This window comes from Engystomops pustulosus, chromosome 8 (genome assembly GCF_040894005.1).
Source record: "Engystomops pustulosus chromosome 8, aEngPut4.maternal, whole genome shotgun sequence".
Lineage (NCBI taxonomy): Eukaryota > Metazoa > Chordata > Amphibia > Anura > Leptodactylidae > Engystomops > Engystomops pustulosus.
In genome coordinates, this window is record NC_092418.1 from 100,367,822 (window position 1) to 100,387,101 (window position 19,280).

A 19,280-nucleotide genomic window follows, 5' to 3' on the forward strand; every position below is an offset into this window, starting at 1 on the left:
ATCCAGAACCTGCTCTCAGGATCTGGCAAACAAAGATGCGATAATGCCCCGGCTTCATTGTCTATGTGCTGTACCCTGGGGTGCTGCCACATGGGGCATTTTTGGAACGTGTTTAAAAGCATGTTTCCCATGCATTTGGCTGGTTTTAATCCGTTTCACAGCGGTCTATACTTCTAGAAATTAAGATAAACAGGTTCAAACCAGCCAAACGTATGTTAAATATACGTTAAATAATTATAATACTGCATCTTTTTTAAACGGTTAAAAACGGTTCAAGAACGCACTGTGTGGCAGCACCCTAAAGGTGATGCTACACATGGCGTTTTGAACCCGTTTTTGGTCCGTTTTTAAGCAGTCCGGTTTTACCAACTATCTTAAAAAACGCATTCGTTTTTGACCTGATTTAATTAAGATAGTTGGTAAAACCGGTCAAAAACGCATGCGTTTTTAACGGACTGCTTAAAAACTGCCCAAAAAATGGGTTCAAAACGCCACGTGTGCCGCCGGCCTAAGGCGCTTGTTCAGTGAGGTCCGGGTGAACTACATCAGATGCATTGCCACTGCGCGCAGGCGCCAAGGGGGACGAGGTGAGTATAAATTTTTTTTTCAGGGCGCGCTCACACATTCCGCTAGCGCACAGTGGGCGGGGCTCGGGCCGATCGCATATGCATTTCCCGGGAAACGCATGCGATTAATAACCCGATCGCATGCGTTTCTCTGGAAACGCATATGCGATCGCCCCAAACTCCGCCCCCTGTGCGTTATGAACGCGGCGCTAGCGGAACGTGTGAACCGCCCTCACTTAAAAATACTACAGGGTGACCATAAGGACCTTTGGGTGTTTTAGTGTTCCAAGTCGCCATGGCAGGGTCCCTTCATGCCCCTGCACAACGTTCTTGGTCCAACCCCTTGGATGCTTGCAGCACATTCTACCACAAATCTGCAGCATGTGAATATAACCCTTAGTGCAAGGTCTGGGAGTCAGTGATGGACGCAGTAAGGAGCTGATAGATCATTGCAGTAATCACAGAGGAGGTGACGTGCGCTGCGAGTGGAATGTTTCGCTGTAGATAACAATGTCGTCCTTTGCCCTTTATATATAACGTGAGGGCGATGAGGTAAGTGAAGGAAAACTGGAGGTGCCGGTCAGCGCAATAATAATCGCCTTCACGTTCCTGCTCCATAAGGTGAAAGATAAACCTCAGCAGACACAATGCTGCCGGAAATCTTTCTATTCAGTCCGGATACACAGAAACCACGGTGTGCAGATTTTATGCTGTGTGCTCCTGGTTGGTGTGTTATATCTTAGGGTGAAGACACACATGGCGTTTTTGGGCCGTTTTTAGTTAGTGCGTTTTCAGACGCATGGGTTTTTGACCAGTTTGAATTAAGATAATTGCTCAAACCTTTTAAAAAACGCATGCGTTTTTAACGATGTGAAAACGCACTAACTAAAAACGGCCTAAAAACGCCATGTGTGTCTTCACCCTTAGGCCACGTTAACACCAGCACATTCAGTCTGAGTAGAAACCATGAGGGCGCGTTCACACGTTCCGCTATCGTCGCGTTCATAACGCGACGGTAGCGCACAGGGGGCGGAGTTTGGGGCGATCGCATATGCATTTCCAGAGAAATGCATACGATCGGGTTATTAATCGCATGCGTTTCCCGGGAAACGCATATGCGATCGGCCCGAGCCCCGCCCACTGTGCGCTAGCGTCACGTTATGAACGCGACAATAGCGGAACGTGTGAACGCGCCCTAAGGCCCGTGTGTAGAGACTTGCATATAGTATCAGTGGCTGCACTCGAGTGAAATGCAGCAAAAGTGATGAAGAGGTTTTCAAAAAATCCCAAAGAACCTAACGAGGGCAACAAAAAGTGTCAGCTGGCCTGGAAGCGTCGGGGGGGCTCGCGCTCTATGGCACTGACCCCTGATTACAACCCAAAATCCACTGTGATTCTGGAACTGGTCCTATATTGGATTTTGCTGAATTCCTGGAACCCCCAGCACCCCCCCCCCTTTATAATACTGGGGCACATTTACTTACCCGTTCCGTTGCGATCCCTGTGGTGCGTGGTCTGCCGCGATTCACTAAGATCGTGAGCCCGATATCCTGCATGTGTCGCTTCCCTGCTTAGATCCGCCGGAGTTCACCTTCTTCTTCCTGGTGCATGTGAGTGCATGGCTTGCGACACAATTTTGAAAGTTAAATTCCGCGGTTTGTCTGAATCAGTCGGGTTGTCCGAAGGCCATACTCCCGTGTAAAGGGAGTATGGAGAGGGCCTCAGTACACACCGATCGTACCGCATCTGTTTTTGACAGGTTTTACCAATTATCTTAATCAAAACTGGTCAAAAACTGATGCGTTTTCAAAAACCGCATGTGTTTTTTAAAGGACTGCTTAAAAACGGCCCAAAAACGGGTTCAAAACGCCATGTGTGCCGCCGGCCTTATAGTAAAGCCGGGACTGTATCCCAGCTATCCTGGACTATCCCAGTTATCTGGGGCGCAAGGGAACAACGGTCAAGGTGAGTATACGTTTTTTTTGGAACACTAAACTAAGTGTTCCAAATCGCCCCGACAAGTTTAAATTAAATTAAATTGTGCTGCAGCTGAACCCAGGGCATTTTAATCAATTTTCGAAAATTATTGCCGAACTGTAGGAAATGTTCATTACTGTACAAAACTTTATTTATACAGGGAAATAGTCCTGTTGCCAATAGCAGCCAGTCTCCAATTCAAGAAAGGAGGTTGATACAGCAGCCACCTGATTGGTGGATACAAGTATCCACTTTTGTACAAAAAACAGCTTTTACACCCTCGTAGTGTCAGACTTTTGGGGACAAGTTTTAGTATTTTAGGTTCTGTCTTTATTTTGAGGTGCTGTGATATTTCTAGTTACATGTCAATCAAACGCTTGTGACTCCGCCCCTTTTTACCACGTCTTTTGGTGGAATGACAGGAAAAGCCCGCCCCCTGCTGTTGTCACTGCCACGAAGGAGGCTGGCCACGCCCCCGGTGACGTCACGTGTCTGGCCGCTGGTTCCGCTCCCGCCGCTGCCCGGTGTCTCCGGGATATTCGGGATCCGCAGCAGTCGCGCCGTGTGCAGGCCGGGCTCCGGAGCGCAGGACATCATCCACGGCTTCTAGGCGCCGCCGAGACCAGATGGCCGCCATCTTGTGACAGGGCCGCGGGAGAGCAGCGGAGCCGCGGACTCATGTGACTGGTGTCCGGCCAGAGAGAGGAGCTGCCCCCGGGCCTGTGTCCCCCCGGATCCCGGGAGGTGCGGGCTGGGGGGCGGGAGAAGCCTTCAGGTCAGTGCCGTCCGCCATAATGTATGTCCCGCTGTCACCATGGTACCGTCCAGTGAGCCCCCCCCTGCTGTCACCATGGTACCGTCCAGTGACCCCCCCCCCCCTGCTGTCACCATGGTACCGTCCAGTGACCCCCCCCCCTGCTGTCACCATGGTACCGTCCAGTGCCCCCCCCTCCTGCTGTCACCATGGTACCGTCCAGTGACACCCCCCCCCTGCTGTCACCATGGTACCGTCCAGTGACCCCCCCCCTGCTGTCACCATGGTACCGTCCAGTGACCCCCCCCCTGCTGTCACCATGGTACCGTCCAGTGACCCCCCCCCTGCTGTCACCATGGTACCGTCCAGTGACCCCCCCCCCTGCTGTCACCATGGTACCGTCCAGTGACCCCCCCCCTGCTGTCACCATGGTACCGTCCAGTGACCCCCCCCCTGCTGTCACCATGGTACCGTCCAGTGACCCCCCCCTGCTGTCGCCATGGTACCGTCCAGTTACCCCCTCCTCTGCTGTCGCCATGGTACCGTCCAGTGACCCCCCCCCCTGCTGTCACCATGGTACCGTCCAGTGACCCCCCCCCCTGCTGTCACCATGGTACCGTCCAGTGACCCCCCCCCCCTGCTGTCACCATGGTACCGTCCAGTGACCCCCCCCCCTGCTGTCACCATGGTACCGTCCAGTGACCCCCCCCCCTGCTGTCACCATGGTACCGTCCAGTGACCCCCCCCCCTGCTGTCACCATGGTACCGTCCAGTTACCCCCTCCTCTGCTGTCACCATGGTACCGTCCAGTTACCCCCTCCTCTGCTGTCACCATGGTACCGTCCAGTTACCCCCTCCTCTGCTGTCGCCATGGTACCGTCCAGTCACCCCCTCCTCTGCTGTCGCCATGGTACCATCCAGTCACCCCCTCCTCTGCTGTCGCCATGGTACCATCCAGTCACCCCCTCCTCTGCTGTCGCCATGGTACCGTCCAGTGACCACCCCCTCCCCCTTGCTGTCACCATGGTACCGTCCAGTGACCCCCTCCCCCTTGCTGTCACCATGGTACCGTCCAGTGAGCCCCCCCTTGCTGTCACCATGGTACCGTCCAGTGACCCCCTCCCCCTTGCTGTCACCATGGTACCGTCCAGTGAGCCCCCCCCCCTTGCTGTCACCATGGTATCGTCCAGTGACCCCCCCCCTTGCTGTCACCATGGTATCGTCCAGTGACCCCCCCCCCCCTTGCTGTCACCATGGTACCGTCCAGTGACACCCCCCCCCCCTTGCTGTCACCATGGTACCGTCCAGTGACACCCCCCCCCCCCCTTGCTGTCACCATGGTACCGTCCAGTGACACCCCCCCTGCTGTCACCATGGTACCGTCCAGTGCCCCCCCCCTGCTGTCACCATGGTACCGTCCAGTCACCCCCTGCTGTCACCATGGTACCGTCTAGACCTCACCCGACCCCCCCCCCCCTCCCGCTGTCACCATGGTACTGTCCAGTTACCCCCCCCCCTATGCTGTCGCCATGGTACCAGTCCAGTGACCCCCCCCCCTGCTGTCGCCATGGTACCGTCCTGGTGGTAGATTCCCCCCCCCCCCCCCCTCTGCTGGCACCATGGTACAGTACAGTCACCCCCCACTGGTGACCCCTTAGCCCCTCCTCCTCTCACCCTACATTTTTGTGATACATGACCCCAGTATTACGGCTTCTTGTTAGGTTTAGGGGACAGCAGTGTCTTCTCCCTGGCCCCCTGTCCATGGGGATCCCTGTGGATTATAAAAGGGTCCAGATTATTGTCCTACAACAGATAACGTCCTGGATTATAGGATGATGGTTCTGGTCACACAGTAGATCCAGTCCTGGATTATAGGATGATGGTGGTGCTGATCACACACAGTAGATCCGGTTCTAGATTATAGGATGATTGTGGTGCTGGTTTTACAGTAGATCCGGTCCTGGATTATAGGATGATGGTGGTGCTGAACACAGTAGATCCGGTCCTGGATTATAGGATGATGGTTCTGGTCACACAGTAGATCCGGTCCTGGATTATAGGATGATGGTTCTGGTCACACAGTAGATCCGGTCCTGGATTATAGGATGATGGTGGTGCTGATCACACACAGTAGATCCGGTCCTGGAGTATAGGATGATGGTGGTGCTGGTCACACAGTAGATCCAGTCCTGGATTATAGGATGATGGTGGTGCTGGTCACACAGTAGATCCGGTCCTGGATTATAGGATGATGGTGGTGCTGGTCACACAGTAGATCCGGTCCTGGATTATAGGATGATGGTGCTGGTCACACAGTAGATCCGGTCCTGGATTATAGGATGATGGTGGTGCTGGTCACACAGTAGATCCGGTCCTGGATTATAGGATGATGGTGCTGGTCACACAGTAGATCCGGTCCTGGAGTATAGGATGATGGTGGTGCTGGTCACACAGTAGATCCAGTCCTGGATTATAGGATGGTGGTGGTGCTGGTCACACAGTAGATCCAGTCCTGGAGTATAGGATGATGGTGGTGCTGGTCACACAGTAGATCCGGTCCTGGAGTATAGGATGATGGTGGTGCTGGTCACACAGTAGATCCGGTCCTGGAGTATAGGATGATGGTGGTGCTGGTCACACAGTAGATCCAGTCCTGGAGTATAGGATGATGGTTCTGGTCACACAGTAGATCCGGTCCTGGAGTATAGGATGATGGTGGTGCTGGTCACACAGTAGATCCAGTCCTGGATTATAGGATGATGGTGGTGCTGATCACACACAGTAGATCCGGTTCTAGATTATAGGATGATTGTGGTGCTGGTTTTACAGTAGATCCGGTCCTGGATTATAGGATGATGGTGGTGCTGAACACAGTAGATCCGGTCCTGGATTATAGGATGATGGTTCTGGTCACACAGTAGATCCGGTCCTGGATTATAGGATGATGGTTCTGGTCACACAGTAGATCCGGTCCTGGATTATAGGATGATGGTGGTGCTGATCACACACAGTAGATCCGGTCCTGGAGTATAGGATGATGGTGGTGCTGGTCACACAGTAGATCCAGTCCTGGATTATAGGATGATGGTGGTGCTGGTCACACAGTAGATCCGGTCCTGGATTATAGGATGATGGTTCTGGTCACACAGTAGATCCGGTCCTGGAGTATAGGATGATGGTGGTGCTGGTCACACAGTAGATCCGGTCCTGGAGTATAGGATGGTGGTGGTGCTGGTCACACAGTAGATCCGGTCCTGGATTATAGGATGATGGTGGTGCTGGTCACACAGTAGATCCGGTCCTGGAGTATAGGATGGTGGTGGTGCTGGTCACACAGTAGATCCGGTCCTAGATTATAGGATGATGGTGCTGGTCACACAGTAGATCCGGTCCTGGAGTATAGGATGATGGTGGTGCTGGTCACACAGTAGATCCAGTCCTGGAGTATAGGATGATGGTGGTGCTGGTCACACAGTAGATCCGGTCCTGGAGTATAGGATGATGGTGGTGCTGGTCACACAGTAGATCCGGTCCTGGATTATAGGATGATGGTGGTGCTGGTCACACAGTAGATCCGGTCCTGGATTATAGGATGATGGTGGTGCTGGTCACACAGTAGATCCGGTCCTGGAGTATAGGATGATGGTGGTGCTGGTCACACAGTAGATCCGGTCCTGGAGTATAGGATGATGGTGGTGCTGGTCACACAGTAGATCCAGTCCTGGAGTATAGGATGATGGTTCTGGTCACACAGTAGATCCGGTCCTGGAGTATAGGATGATGGTGGTGCTGGTCACACAGTAGATCCAGTCCTGGATTATAGGATGATGGTGGTGCTGATCACACACAGTAGATCCGGTTCTAGATTATAGGATGATTGTGGTGCTGGTTTTACAGTAGATCCGGTCCTGGATTATAGGATGATGGTGGTGCTGAACACAGTAGATCCGGTCCTGGATTATAGGATGATGGTTCTGGTCACACAGTAGATCCGGTCCTGGATTATAGGATGATGGTTCTGGTCACACAGTAGATCCGGTCCTGGATTATAGGATGATGGTGGTGCTGATCACACACAGTAGATCCGGTCCTGGAGTATAGGATGATGGTGGTGCTGGTCACACAGTAGATCCAGTCCTGGATTATAGGATGATGGTGGTGCTGGTCACACAGTAGATCCGGTCCTGGATTATAGGATGATGGTGCTGGTCACACAGTAGATCCGGTCCTGGAGTATAGGATGATGGTGGTGCTGGTCACACAGTAGATCCAGTCCTGGAGTATAGGATGATGGTGGTGCTGGTCACACAGTAGATCCGGTCCTGGAGTATAGGATGATGGTGGTGCTGGTCACACAGTAGATCTGGTCCTGGAGTATAGGATGATGATGGTGCTGATCACACAGTAGATCCGGTCCTGGATTATAGGATGATGGTGGTGCTGGTCACACAGTAGATCCGGTCCTGGATTATAGGATGATGGTGGTGCTGGTCACACAGTAGATCCGGTCCTGGAGTATAGGATGATGGTGGTGCTGGTCACACAGTAGATCCGGTCCTGGAGTATAGGATGATGGTGGTGCTGGTCACACAGTAGATCCGGTCCTGGAGTATAGGATGATGGTGGTGCTGGTCACACAGTAGATCCAGTCCTGGATTATAGGATGATGGTTCTGGTCACACAGTAGATCCGGTCCTGGATTATAGGATGATGGTTCTGGTCACACAGTAGATCCGGTCCTGGAGTATAGGATGATGGTGGTGCTGGTCACACAGTAGATCCGGTCCTGGAGTATAGGATGATGGTGGTGCTGGTCACACAGTAGATCCGGTCCTGGAGTATAGGATGATGGTGGTGCTGGTCACACAGTAGATCCAGTCCTGGATTATAGGATGATGGTTCTGGTCACACAGTAGATCCGGTCCTGGATTATAGGATGATGGTTCTGGTCACACAGTAGATCCGGTCCTGGAGTATAGGATGATGGTGGTGCTGGTCACACAGTAGATCCGGTCCTGGAGTATAGGATGATGGTTCTGGTCACACAGTAGATCCGGTCCTGGAGTATAGGATGATGGTGGTGCTGGTCACACAGATCCAGTCCTGGAGTATAGGATGATGGTGGTGCTGATCACACAGTAGATCCAGTCCTGGAGTATAGGATGATGGTGGTGCTGGTCACACAGTAGATCCAGTCCTGGAGTATAGGATGATGGTGGTGCTGGTCACACAGTAGATCCGGTCCTGGAGTATAGGATGATGATGGTGCTGATCACACAGTAGAACCGGTCCTGGATTATAGGATGATGGTGGTGCTGGTCACACAGTAGATCCGGTCCTGGATTATAGGATGATGGTGGTGCTGGTCACACAGTAGATCCGGTCCTGGATTATAGGATGGTGGTGGTGCTGGTCACACAGTAGATCCGGTCCTGGAGTATAGGATGATGGTGGTGCTGGTCACACAGTAGATCCAGTCCTGGATTATAGGATGATGGTTCTGGTCACACAGTAGATCCGGTCCTGGATTATAGGATGATGGTTCTGGTCACACAGTAGATCCGGTCCTGGAGTATAGGATGATGGTGGTGCTGGTCACACAGTAGATCCGGTCCTGGAGTATAGGATGATGGTTCTGGTCACACAGTAGATCCGGTCCTGGAGTATAGGATGATGGTGGTGCTGGTCACACAGTAGATCCAGTCCTGGAGTATAGGATGATGGTGGTGCTGATCACACAGTAGATCCAGTCCTGGAGTATAGGATGATGGTGGTGCTGGTCACACAGTAGATCCAGTCCTGGAGTATAGGATGATGGTGGTGCTGGTCACACAGTAGATCCAGTCCTGGAGTATAGGATGATGGTGGTGCTGGTCACACAGTAGATCCAGTCCTGGAGTATAGGATGATGGTGGTGCTGGTCACACAGTAGATCCGGTCCTGGAGTATAGGATGATGGTGGTGCTGGTCACACAGTAGATCCGGTCCTGGATTATAGGATGATGGTGGTGCTGGTCACACAGTAGATCCAGTCCTGGAGTATAGGATGATGGTGGTGCTGGTCACACAGTAGATCCGGTCCTGGAGTATAGGATGATGGTGGTGCTGGTCACACAGTAGATCCGGTCCTGGAGTATAGGATGATGGTGGTGCTGGTCACACAGTAGATCCGGTCCGGTTGCGGCTTTGGTGACATTTCCCTCCTGAACCTTCACTTCCCTTTTCTCTGGCGGCTGATGCATTGTTTGTACTGCGCTACAGCTTGAGTTTGTGCTCCAGGGAGAGAAAAAAAACAGGAAATTACATTCGCTGTAGTGTTGTTACATTGTATCAGCTAAGAAGATCTCCTTGTATTATGCTGCACCTTACAATATATAGATACAAGTGTAACAGACCCTTAGCTCTGATGATGATGTTCCCGGTTTCTGCAGATACTTGCATCCTGTGTGCAGGGGCTATGCCAGCGATGTGCCCCCCATGACCCGCTCTGTGCAGCATGACTACTGGTGGCGAGGGTCTGGAACGTCCTCCATCCCCTGTGCCTCTGGCGCTGCCCCAAAAGAACCTCATTATAAATTGGGGTCTGTTTTTTTTGACGCCTTGTGATCAACTGTACGGAGACCATGTGACGGATGGGTCCAACCGGGGCTGGCGCTGCATCCAGGACTACTACACCCAGCGGATATGATGACACTACAGGCCGTTCAAGGACATCTACCTCCAGGATGAAGGGTTGTAAAATAAGCACTGACGTTCTGGTGTGCGCCCCCTCTGCCAGGATGTGCTTTTCTTTAAGCTTTTTATGCCCTTGTTTTGAAGAATCAAAGGCTTTCAAATATGCAAATGAGCCTGAGGGGCTCCAGGCTCCATTAAAACCTATGGAACCCAGAGCCGTGCAGGCTCAGTCCTTTTTTATGGGGGGGGGGGGGGGGTGGACAGGGAATAAGAAGAGAAGAGCAGATCCTAGCAGAGGAGGTGCACACCAGTAGGTCAGTGCTAGGTTTACAATTCTTCATCCTGGTGGTAGATTTCCTTTATTGGCTGTGATGACCTTTTGCAGTCCCCGTATAGACCCCCCCCCTCCCCCCCATGTGTCTTCATGGGACAAGGATTTTGGGATCGGGTCTGCTTGGGATGGATGGCGGCTTATAACTTTACTTTTAAATGTCCCTGGGAGCACCGGCGCCGCAGTCCCGCGCTGGTCCCCCTTGTATCTCTTGGGGGGCCGGCGGTGAACTCCCTGTCCTAGTCCCTGGGGGGTTTTAGTGTTTAGTCTGCAGAGCGTTGCGCTGTCTTCACATCGTGTTCTGCAGCATGTCATTTTTATACTTCAGGAACCTTATTAGAACCAGAAACCCGATCCGTCTGTGTCCTGGGAAATAAGCCGCGTGGTTTTTGGGAAGGATCCCCGGCCGTGTTTCTCTGGATTTTCCAGCCTGACTGGTTTGCAGGTTTTAGAGCCTGTTCTGCTCCAGCTTGAGACCCTGCACCCCCTCCTCATGGTCCCTGGGGGGCGACTCCTGGGAAGGTTTGGAAGTGTCTGTAGGGGCGGCAGGGAGCGCCCCCCCATCCTCTATAATGGGGGGTCTGGATGGGATTTGCTGTTATTTTCTATCCTGTATAAGATGCATATAAGGAATTTCCCTCTTGTTGCAGGAGAGAGACTGGACCTGCACATGGGACCCTCATCTCCCTGATCACTGCTAGCACCTACCTGCTGTCATGGGTAAGTTACTCTACACTGTTACATATGAGCTGCGCAGATACATTGTAACAAACAATGCACTGATAAATATCAGGTCACATAGGAGCTTCTATATGACTGAGAGGGAAGAGAAGGAGCTTCATATATATAAAACATTCAAACAGAAACATCTAGAATTTCCAGTCTTTTCTTTGCTGTAAAAAAAATGTCAAGTTCATTGTACAAACAATTTTTATTAATTTTTTATAATTGTACATATACACAGATGTATAGTTATATATTGTCATAGACATTTCTTATCCTGTATTATACTCCAGAGCTGCACTCACTATTCTGCTGCTGGTGCAGTCACTGTGTACATACATGGCATTACTTATCCTGTACTGATCCTGAGTTACATCCTGTATTATACCCCAGAGCTGCACTCACTATTCTGCTGCTGGTGCAGTCACTGTGTACATACATGACATTACTTATCCAGTACTGATCCTGAGTTACATCCTGTATTATACCCCAGAGCTGCACTCACTATTCTGCTGCTGGTGCAGTCACTGTGTACATACATGACATTACTTATCCTGTACTGATCCTGAGTTACATCCTGTATTATACCCCAGAGCTGCACTCACTATTCTGCTGCTGGTGCAGTCACTGTGTACATACATGACATTACTTATCCAGTACTGATCCTGAGTTACATCCTGTATTATACCCCAGAGCTGCACTCACTATTCTGCTGCTGGTGCAGTCACTGTGTACATACATGACATTACTTATCCTGTACTGATCCTGAGTTACATCCTGTATTATACTCCAGAGCTGCACTCACTATTCTGTTGGAGATGCTGATAATGGAGTCATTTTTGGGCTGCTGCTGCGGAGCATCTTGCTTGTTGTGTTCACCTTTCCCTGACATATTAAGCTTCAGCTCTTCACCGCAGTCGGCTTCTGAGCGGGCGCCATTGTTTGTGCAGAATAAATAAGCCTCAGGGAGGATTGTGGTGGATAAACACATGATGTCATGTCTCACCCTGAGCTTTGTGTTCGGGGTCAGGCAGGAGTTTTTGTAGCAAATCTTTTGGCAGATTGTGAATACATGGGTTGTAGCGACAGGCTTCACAGTGTAGGTATTTGTATGCATCTTCCTAGCACTCTGCTTGCTGTCAGTAAATTGAAACTTTGTCATTTGCATGCGTTAGTGGGGAAACCCTCGCCGCCTTTCCTTCAGCTGGGAATGTGGTGCAGTATTCAGTGTAGACATCCGGGTCACATGTCATTCAGTGTAAGCCTAATAGTGTAGCTCATGTATGTGAAGGGACGGCAGGTCATCATTTTATGATCGTAGGGACTTGATATCTTGGACCCCCAGCACAGGTGGAGGAGAGGCAGCACTGATGTATGTATGTATAATGTAGCAGTATGTTTATAGGATAAAGCCTTATTCGGGGTATAACCTGCAGCTTCTTATGTTAGTGGCGTGTGCACGGATGTGTCTCCAGCGTGACCAGTGACTGCAGTGTCCTTGTCTCCCCACAGATGAGCAGCAGGCGCTGGACTCCATCATGCAGGATCTGGTCGTCCTTCACAAAGCCAGCGGACGGTCCCTGTCACTGCAGGAATCCAGCGCAACTAAAACCTCCTCTCCCAAGAAGCAGGTAGGTGTCCGTGTAGAGCGTTGGATATGCTCCAATACTGTGGCCCTCCTTTTGCAAGTTTTGGTAAAACATCTCAAAGGTTTTGTTCCACGATTGACATTTTATCAAGTCCGTACTTTTTTTTTTTTTTTAGCTGCACTCCAGTCACATCCAGAGCTGCATCCACCTTTCTGTAGTGCAGGTACAAGCCTAATATTATGTCTCTGTTTTGCAGAACGATGTGCGCGTCAAGTTTGAACATCGTGGAGAGAAGAGGTGAGAGCGTAATGTGTCCGGCAGCTATCATGGCGGATCTTGGGGAGGGCTGGGAGCGGATACGGCACAGATAGGCGTTCAGGAATATCTCTCAGGACTTATGAATGATTGGAGAGAGATGAGACAGATGGCTGCGGCACGGGTGTAACGCCAATACACACAATATGTTATGAATGATCAGCAGGAAGACGCAGCTCTCCTCATTCACTGACAAGTCGCTGCCGGCTTCTGGCATGAATAGCATTGTGTAAAGAAGTAAAGCAAATGCAGATCATCTTATTAGCAGGGCAGAACCACAAATACAGCACCAGAACCCCCACATAAAGCAGCATAACTGCACCGATCCAAAGAAAAGGGGTCCCCAGTCTCCCATTATGAATAATAGAGGGGCATGATGGGGTCACTTGCTATTGGCCGTGTGTGATACCCCATGCTGTTGAATGCCACAGTCAATGACATTGGGACATTTCAGTCTCTTCAACTTTCTTCCCGTGGTCCCTCACATTTCTCAGACATTGATCCTGGCTGCACGTGACGTGAGCAAAGGTCGTCTGACACAGGCGTCAGCCATGCAGGGCTATTGATCCACGAGCCGAAGGACAATGGCATTGCTTAAAGTTAAACTTCACTTTTCAGCTTGAATTTTCAGATCATTAGGTTCTTGTGAGAATACATACATACATACATACATACATACATACATAATGAAATCATGATTGTAGCCAGAGATCTATGCGTGGAAGTGAAATTGAGATCTCCTTTGCCTATAGTACAGTCCTAGTGAGTCTTCCTGCACCTACCACTAGGGGAGCTTTTCATAGCTACACAGTCGTCTTCAGCTAGTGCCCTCTAGTGATGGCAGCAAGCACATAACGTGTGAAGGGAAGCAGAAGGTCTGCAGCTCCATCGCCTGGAAGACGTAGATAAAACAACAGACTTCCCAACTAGTTAATGAAATGAAGAACCCCGATGTAAAGAATAAAATGAATCTGCTGGAAGTCTATTCCCCCGTTGTGATCGCACTAATGGACTTCAATGTTTTTAGCTGCTGCTCTGCGACTTTATTATGTGTCTTCCGCTCTAACCTTTAGCATGTAAATCCATGTGATGGAAGAAACCATACAAGCTAATGCATCTCTAATCTCTCATATACAGGATCCTGCAATTCCCCCGGCCGCTCCTGCTGGAGGATCTATACAGTAAAGCTAAAGTCGCCTTCGGACAGTGTATGGATCTGCACTACAGCAATAATGAGGTAGGTGTCAGCCACTGTCCGGGTAGCACTTGCAGCTCTGGAGTCGTCAATTTTTCACAGCTGAAGATTTGTTATAATTGTATTTGGCCTCGGCCGTCTTTTTTTGAGCTAAACCCATCGGCCTCCTGATCAGATCAGTGTAGGGTTTATTGGTCTAGATTGACATTGTAACAAGTTTTCAGTTGTGATAAGTACTAGACGAGGCATTATATAGCTCCAATTACTCCAGTGGATCTGCAGTGTAAGACGCAGACACTCCAGAGCTTCACAGTCTCCTAGAAGGGGTCTTAGTGGGACCCTCTCGCTTTATTGCCTCAAATATCTAAAGAGGACAAATGGAGAGGGAATTCCAAAAAGAGAGAGAGAGTCTTTAGGTGCCGTGAGGTGGGTTATAAATTTGTCTTGTTTGCTTTCTGTAGCTGGTCATCCCTCTGAAGACCCAGGATGATTTGGACAAGGCGGTGGAGCTGCTGGACCGGAGCGCTCACATGAAAAGCCTGAAGATCCTGCTGGTCCTACATGTTCACAGTCAGGTAGGAGCTATAGATCACCTAGTAGTTATGGCTGCAGACACTGAGAAACAGTAACTAAAACCCCAGTGGTCGGTGCAGGCTTGTTTTCCCCATTTGTGAGATACAGAATGATAGAATCCTGTTGTGTCTCTTAGGCCCCGCACCTGTGTGACATGCCTTCCTTAGATGATCTGGACAACACAGTGTTTGGCGGGACTGAGGCAAAGGACAGGATGCCAGTTATTGGTAGGTCGAGGATAAGAAGGATTGTCCGGATTGCAAAGGATATCACCGTTGCTTACTGTACTAATTCTGGATCCTAGGAAATCTCACCAGGGACCGGAGCTCTCCTCCTCCAGGTTACATTCCAGATGAACTGCACCAAGGAGTCCGAAACGGGTCCTTCACAAGCATCAACAGCGAAGGGGAGTTCATTCCAGAGAGCATGGACCAGGTACTGCTACACCTAATATTCCTTATTAAAGGGGAAGTCTCACACAGTTATGCATGGAGCGGAGGATGTGCTGTGCTCTGAAGCTTCATTCATATCTGTGAGACTGACTGATATAGCTGACTGCCATCACCTGTCGTTAAATAGTAAAACGGGCAAAAATTGCCTCAACTTAAGAGGGAATGTGAGCGGAGCTTTTCATTCCCAGTGATCAGCTACCTATTACCTGGCCACAAGGCAATACGTTTTGATCCTGCGACCATGCGCCCAGCTCCTTGCCCATAGCATAAGGATCCAGACTCTGAAGGGCTTTTTAGAAGCCTTATGTGGGAGCCTTGGATCCAAGCTTCATGCGTATCCATTTCTGACTTTATATGTTATATATGACAGAGAGACTGGTCTCACAGCTGTGCGCCACCAATGTACAGTCAATCTCCATTTTTATAGAATTCCATAAAGGATCTTTTTTATGGTTTACAACACTTTTGCTTTCCTATCTTTTCCCTTTTCCTTTTGTAAATCAACCATGAGTATTTTCTTGCACCATAGATGCTGGACCCCTTGTCTCTCAGCAGCCCCGAAAACTCTGGCTCCGGCAGCTGCCCCTCACTGGACAGCCCTTTGGACGGGTAAGGAATATGGCAAAAGAAAATGCACAGAAATCCATTTTTTAAAAGGAATTACTAATTGTCAGTGCCCTGCATGATGTGATCAGGTTTTATATATCTTTACTTTTGTTGTGCTTTAATCCCCTGAATTGTGGATGCACTCTCCTGTTCTCTTCCATAGGGAAAGTTATCACAAGTCCAGGATGCCCCGAGCTCAGAGCTATCCTGACAATTACCAGGAGTTCTCAGGTGAGCCCCCCTCCTGCTGTCACTGAGATAAGCGGCACTTTGCACTAAATGGCTGGAATAGTTTTCAATTCAGATGATCGTAAGCGAAAGGTCAAGTTAATGTTTTGCTGATAAGAAATCGGCAAAGTTCAGTGAAGGAGTAAAGAAATGCCGAGAATTCTGAGGATTTTTATGGCGTTGTAACTATCTGTCTTATCCATCTCATGATGTGACATGTACGTAGGCTTATTTTCCACCCTAAACGTGTCCACCACTGATGAGAATGATAGCTTCATCTTATTATCTGTTAGTGCTATATTATATTTGAGACTCCGATGACCAACAATCCCTTTAATGCCAGGGACACATTGCTTGGAGTCTCGGCAGTGTACAGTAGCCGTGTAGGGCAGGATATCTACACAAATCACTTGGGCAGATGGGCCATGCTGCAGATATTACGTCTGCAGCAGGGAGAGTTACTTCTGCAGATTCTGGGGTGGCCTCCTGGCGATGCCTTTTCGGCTGTGAATGTGCAGCAGGGAGGGACCCCTGTGTCTCCAGCTCGAAGGGCTTCAATGCTTTACATGGGACATCTGCACTGGGACCACCACTGATCATGGGAATAAGGCTTCCAGGTTTCCCCAGTTATCAAACCTGCTCTATACATTGCTTCCTCTTTTGATCTCGTAGACCTCACACAATGCTGAGCTCAACCCTTCTGTGATGCAACTTCTCTGTTTTGTCACCCACATTAGAATACGACATTCCAGTGTTTGAGAAATTTGGAAAGGGTGGGACGTACCCGCGCAGATATCACGTCTCGTGTCTTCATCAAGATTACAGCGATGGTGAGAGGGAATATAGCATGTACACATGGGATTGTCCCACAACACACATTGAGGATAAGTGTCAGATCGCTGGGACCCCCAGAGATCAAAAGAATGTGCCCCTTCAATCACTGCAATCACGTGCATTTCATGCACTTATAATGAATAGGAGGAAAGTGTCAACCCCTTTATCTATGATTTGCCCCTACAGACATACAGAAACCCCAATTCATTTCTAATGACACACCACAAATATCTAACATGACAAGGTCTCTAAGTATTTAATTCTAGAGCTTTCCTTCTCTGTCCGCTGACTAGTGGCTGCTGATGATGATCACATTAAATACAGTAATGATGGAAAGTCTCTAGAACACATTTTCCTATTTACAGGCCGTAAAACCTTTCCACGCGCCCGGAGGACTCAGGGGAACAGCTTCCGCTCTCCGGTCAGCTTCAGCCCCACAGATCACTCCCTGAGCACCAGCAGCGGCAGTAGCGTCTTCACCCCGGAGTATGAGGACAATCGTCTGCGGAGACGAGGCAGCGACATAGACAACCCCACCCTAACAGTGATGGATATCAGTCCCCCCAGCAGATGTAAGTGTGTGCTGTACACCACTAGGAAGCTGTATACCTCTGCTGTACGAGGTTGGGGTGGGAGGGCCGTATACCTCTGCTGTACGAGGTTGGGGTGGGAGGGCCGTATACCTCTGCTGTACGAGGTTGGGGTGGGAGGGCCGTATACCTCTGCTGTACGAGGTTGGGGACGGAGGGCCGTATACCTCTGCTGTACGAGGTTGGGGTGGGAGGGCCGTATACCTCTGCTGTACGAGGTTGGGGTGGGAGGGCCGTATACCTCTGCTGTACGAGGTTGGGGACGGAGGGCCGTATACCTCTGCTGTACGAGGTTGGGGACGGAGGGCCGTATACCTCTGCTGTACGAGGTTGGGGACGGAGGGCCGTATACCTCTGCTGTACGAGGTTGGGGTGGGAGGGCCGTATACCTCTGCTGTACGAGGTTGGGGACGGAGGGCCGTATACCTCTGCTGTACGAGGTTGGGGACGGAGGGCCGTATACCTCTGCTGTACGAGGTTGGGGACGGAGGGCCGTATACCTCTGCTGTACGAGGTTGGGGTGGGAGGGCCGTATACCTCTGCTGTACGAGGTTGGGGTGGGAGGGCCGTATACCTCTGCTGTACGAGGTTGGGGTGGGAGGGCCGTATACCTCTGCTGTACGAGGTTGGGGTGGGAGGGCCGTATACCTCTGCTGTACGAGGTTGGGGTGGGAGGGCCGTATACCTCTGCTGTACGAGGTTGGGGACGGAGGGCCGTATACCTCTGCTGTACGAGGTTGGGGACGGAGGGCCGTATACCTCTGCTGTACGAGGTTGGGGTGGGAGGGCCGTATACCTCTGCTGTACGAGGTTGGGGACGGAGGGCCGTATACCTCTGCTGTACGAGGTTGGGGACGGAGGGCCGTATACCTCTGCTGTACGAGGTTGGGGACGGAGGGCCGTATACCTCTGCTGTACGAGGTTGGGGACGGAGGGCCGTATACCTCTGCTGTACGAGGTTGGGGACGGAGGGCCGTATACCTCTGCTGTACGAGGTTGGGGACGGAGGGCCGTATACCTCTGCTGTACGAGGTTGGGGACGGAGGGCCGTATACCTCTGCTGTACGAGGTTGGGGACGGAGGGCCGTATACCTCTGCTGTACGAGGTTGGGGACGGAGGGCCGTATACCTCTGCTGTACGAGGTTGGGGACGGAGGGCCGTATACCTCTGCTGTACGAGGTTGGGGACGGAGGGCCGTATACCTCTGCTGTACGAGGTTGGGGACGGAGGGCCGTATACCTCTGCTGTACGAGGTTGGGGACGGAGGGCCGTATACCTCTGCTGTACGAGGTTGGGGACGGAGGGCCGTATACCTCTGCTGTACGAGGTTGGGGACGGAGGGCCGTATACCTCTGCTGTACGAGGTTGGGGACGGAGGGCCGTATACCTCTGCTGTACGAGGTTGGGGACGGAGGGCCGTATACCTCTGCTGTACGAGGTTGGGGACGGAGGGCCGTATACCTCTGCTGTACGAGGTTGGGGACGGAGGGCCGTATACCTCTGCTGTACGAGGTTGGGGACGGAGGGCCGTATACCTCTGCTGTACGAGGTTGGGGACGGAGGGCCGTATACCTCTGCTGTACGAGGTTGGGGACGGAGGGCCGTATACCTCTGCTGTACGAGGTTGGGGACGGAGGGCCGTATACCTCTGCTGTACGAGGTTGGGGACGGAGGGCCGTATACCTCTGCTGTACGAGGTTGGGGACGGAGGGCCGTATACCTCTGCTGTACGAGGTTGGGGACGGAGGGCCGTATACCTCTGCTGTACGAGGTTGGGGACGGAGGGCCGTATACCTCTGCTGTACGAGGTTGGGGACGGAGGGCCGTATACCTCTGCTGTACGAGGTTGGGGACGGAGGGCCGTATACCTC

The 19,280-nt window shown here is 51.1% G+C and overlaps 1 protein-coding gene across 1 annotated transcript in view; it reads left to right on the forward strand.

The window, feature by feature from the left end:
* Nucleotides 1–2,968: 2,968 nt before the first annotated feature.
* MAP3K2 (mitogen-activated protein kinase kinase kinase 2) overlaps nt 2,969–19,280 on the forward strand; it is a 28,184-nt gene continuing 11,872 nt past the window's right edge. The window contains exons 1-12 of the mRNA XM_072122003.1: nt 2,969–3,318; nt 10,954–11,023; nt 12,539–12,657; nt 12,872–12,912; nt 14,068–14,167; nt 14,587–14,700; nt 14,835–14,925; nt 15,003–15,133; nt 15,680–15,759; nt 15,920–15,987; nt 16,722–16,814; nt 17,184–17,390. Coding sequence (XP_071978104.1) covers nt 11,020–11,023; nt 12,539–12,657; nt 12,872–12,912; nt 14,068–14,167; nt 14,587–14,700; nt 14,835–14,925; nt 15,003–15,133; nt 15,680–15,759; nt 15,920–15,987; nt 16,722–16,814; nt 17,184–17,390 — 1,048 coding nt within the window. The 5' untranslated portion in view covers nt 2,969–3,318; nt 10,954–11,019. The remainder of the gene's footprint in view (nt 3,319–10,953; nt 11,024–12,538; nt 12,658–12,871; nt 12,913–14,067; nt 14,168–14,586; nt 14,701–14,834; nt 14,926–15,002; nt 15,134–15,679; nt 15,760–15,919; nt 15,988–16,721; nt 16,815–17,183; nt 17,391–19,280) is intronic.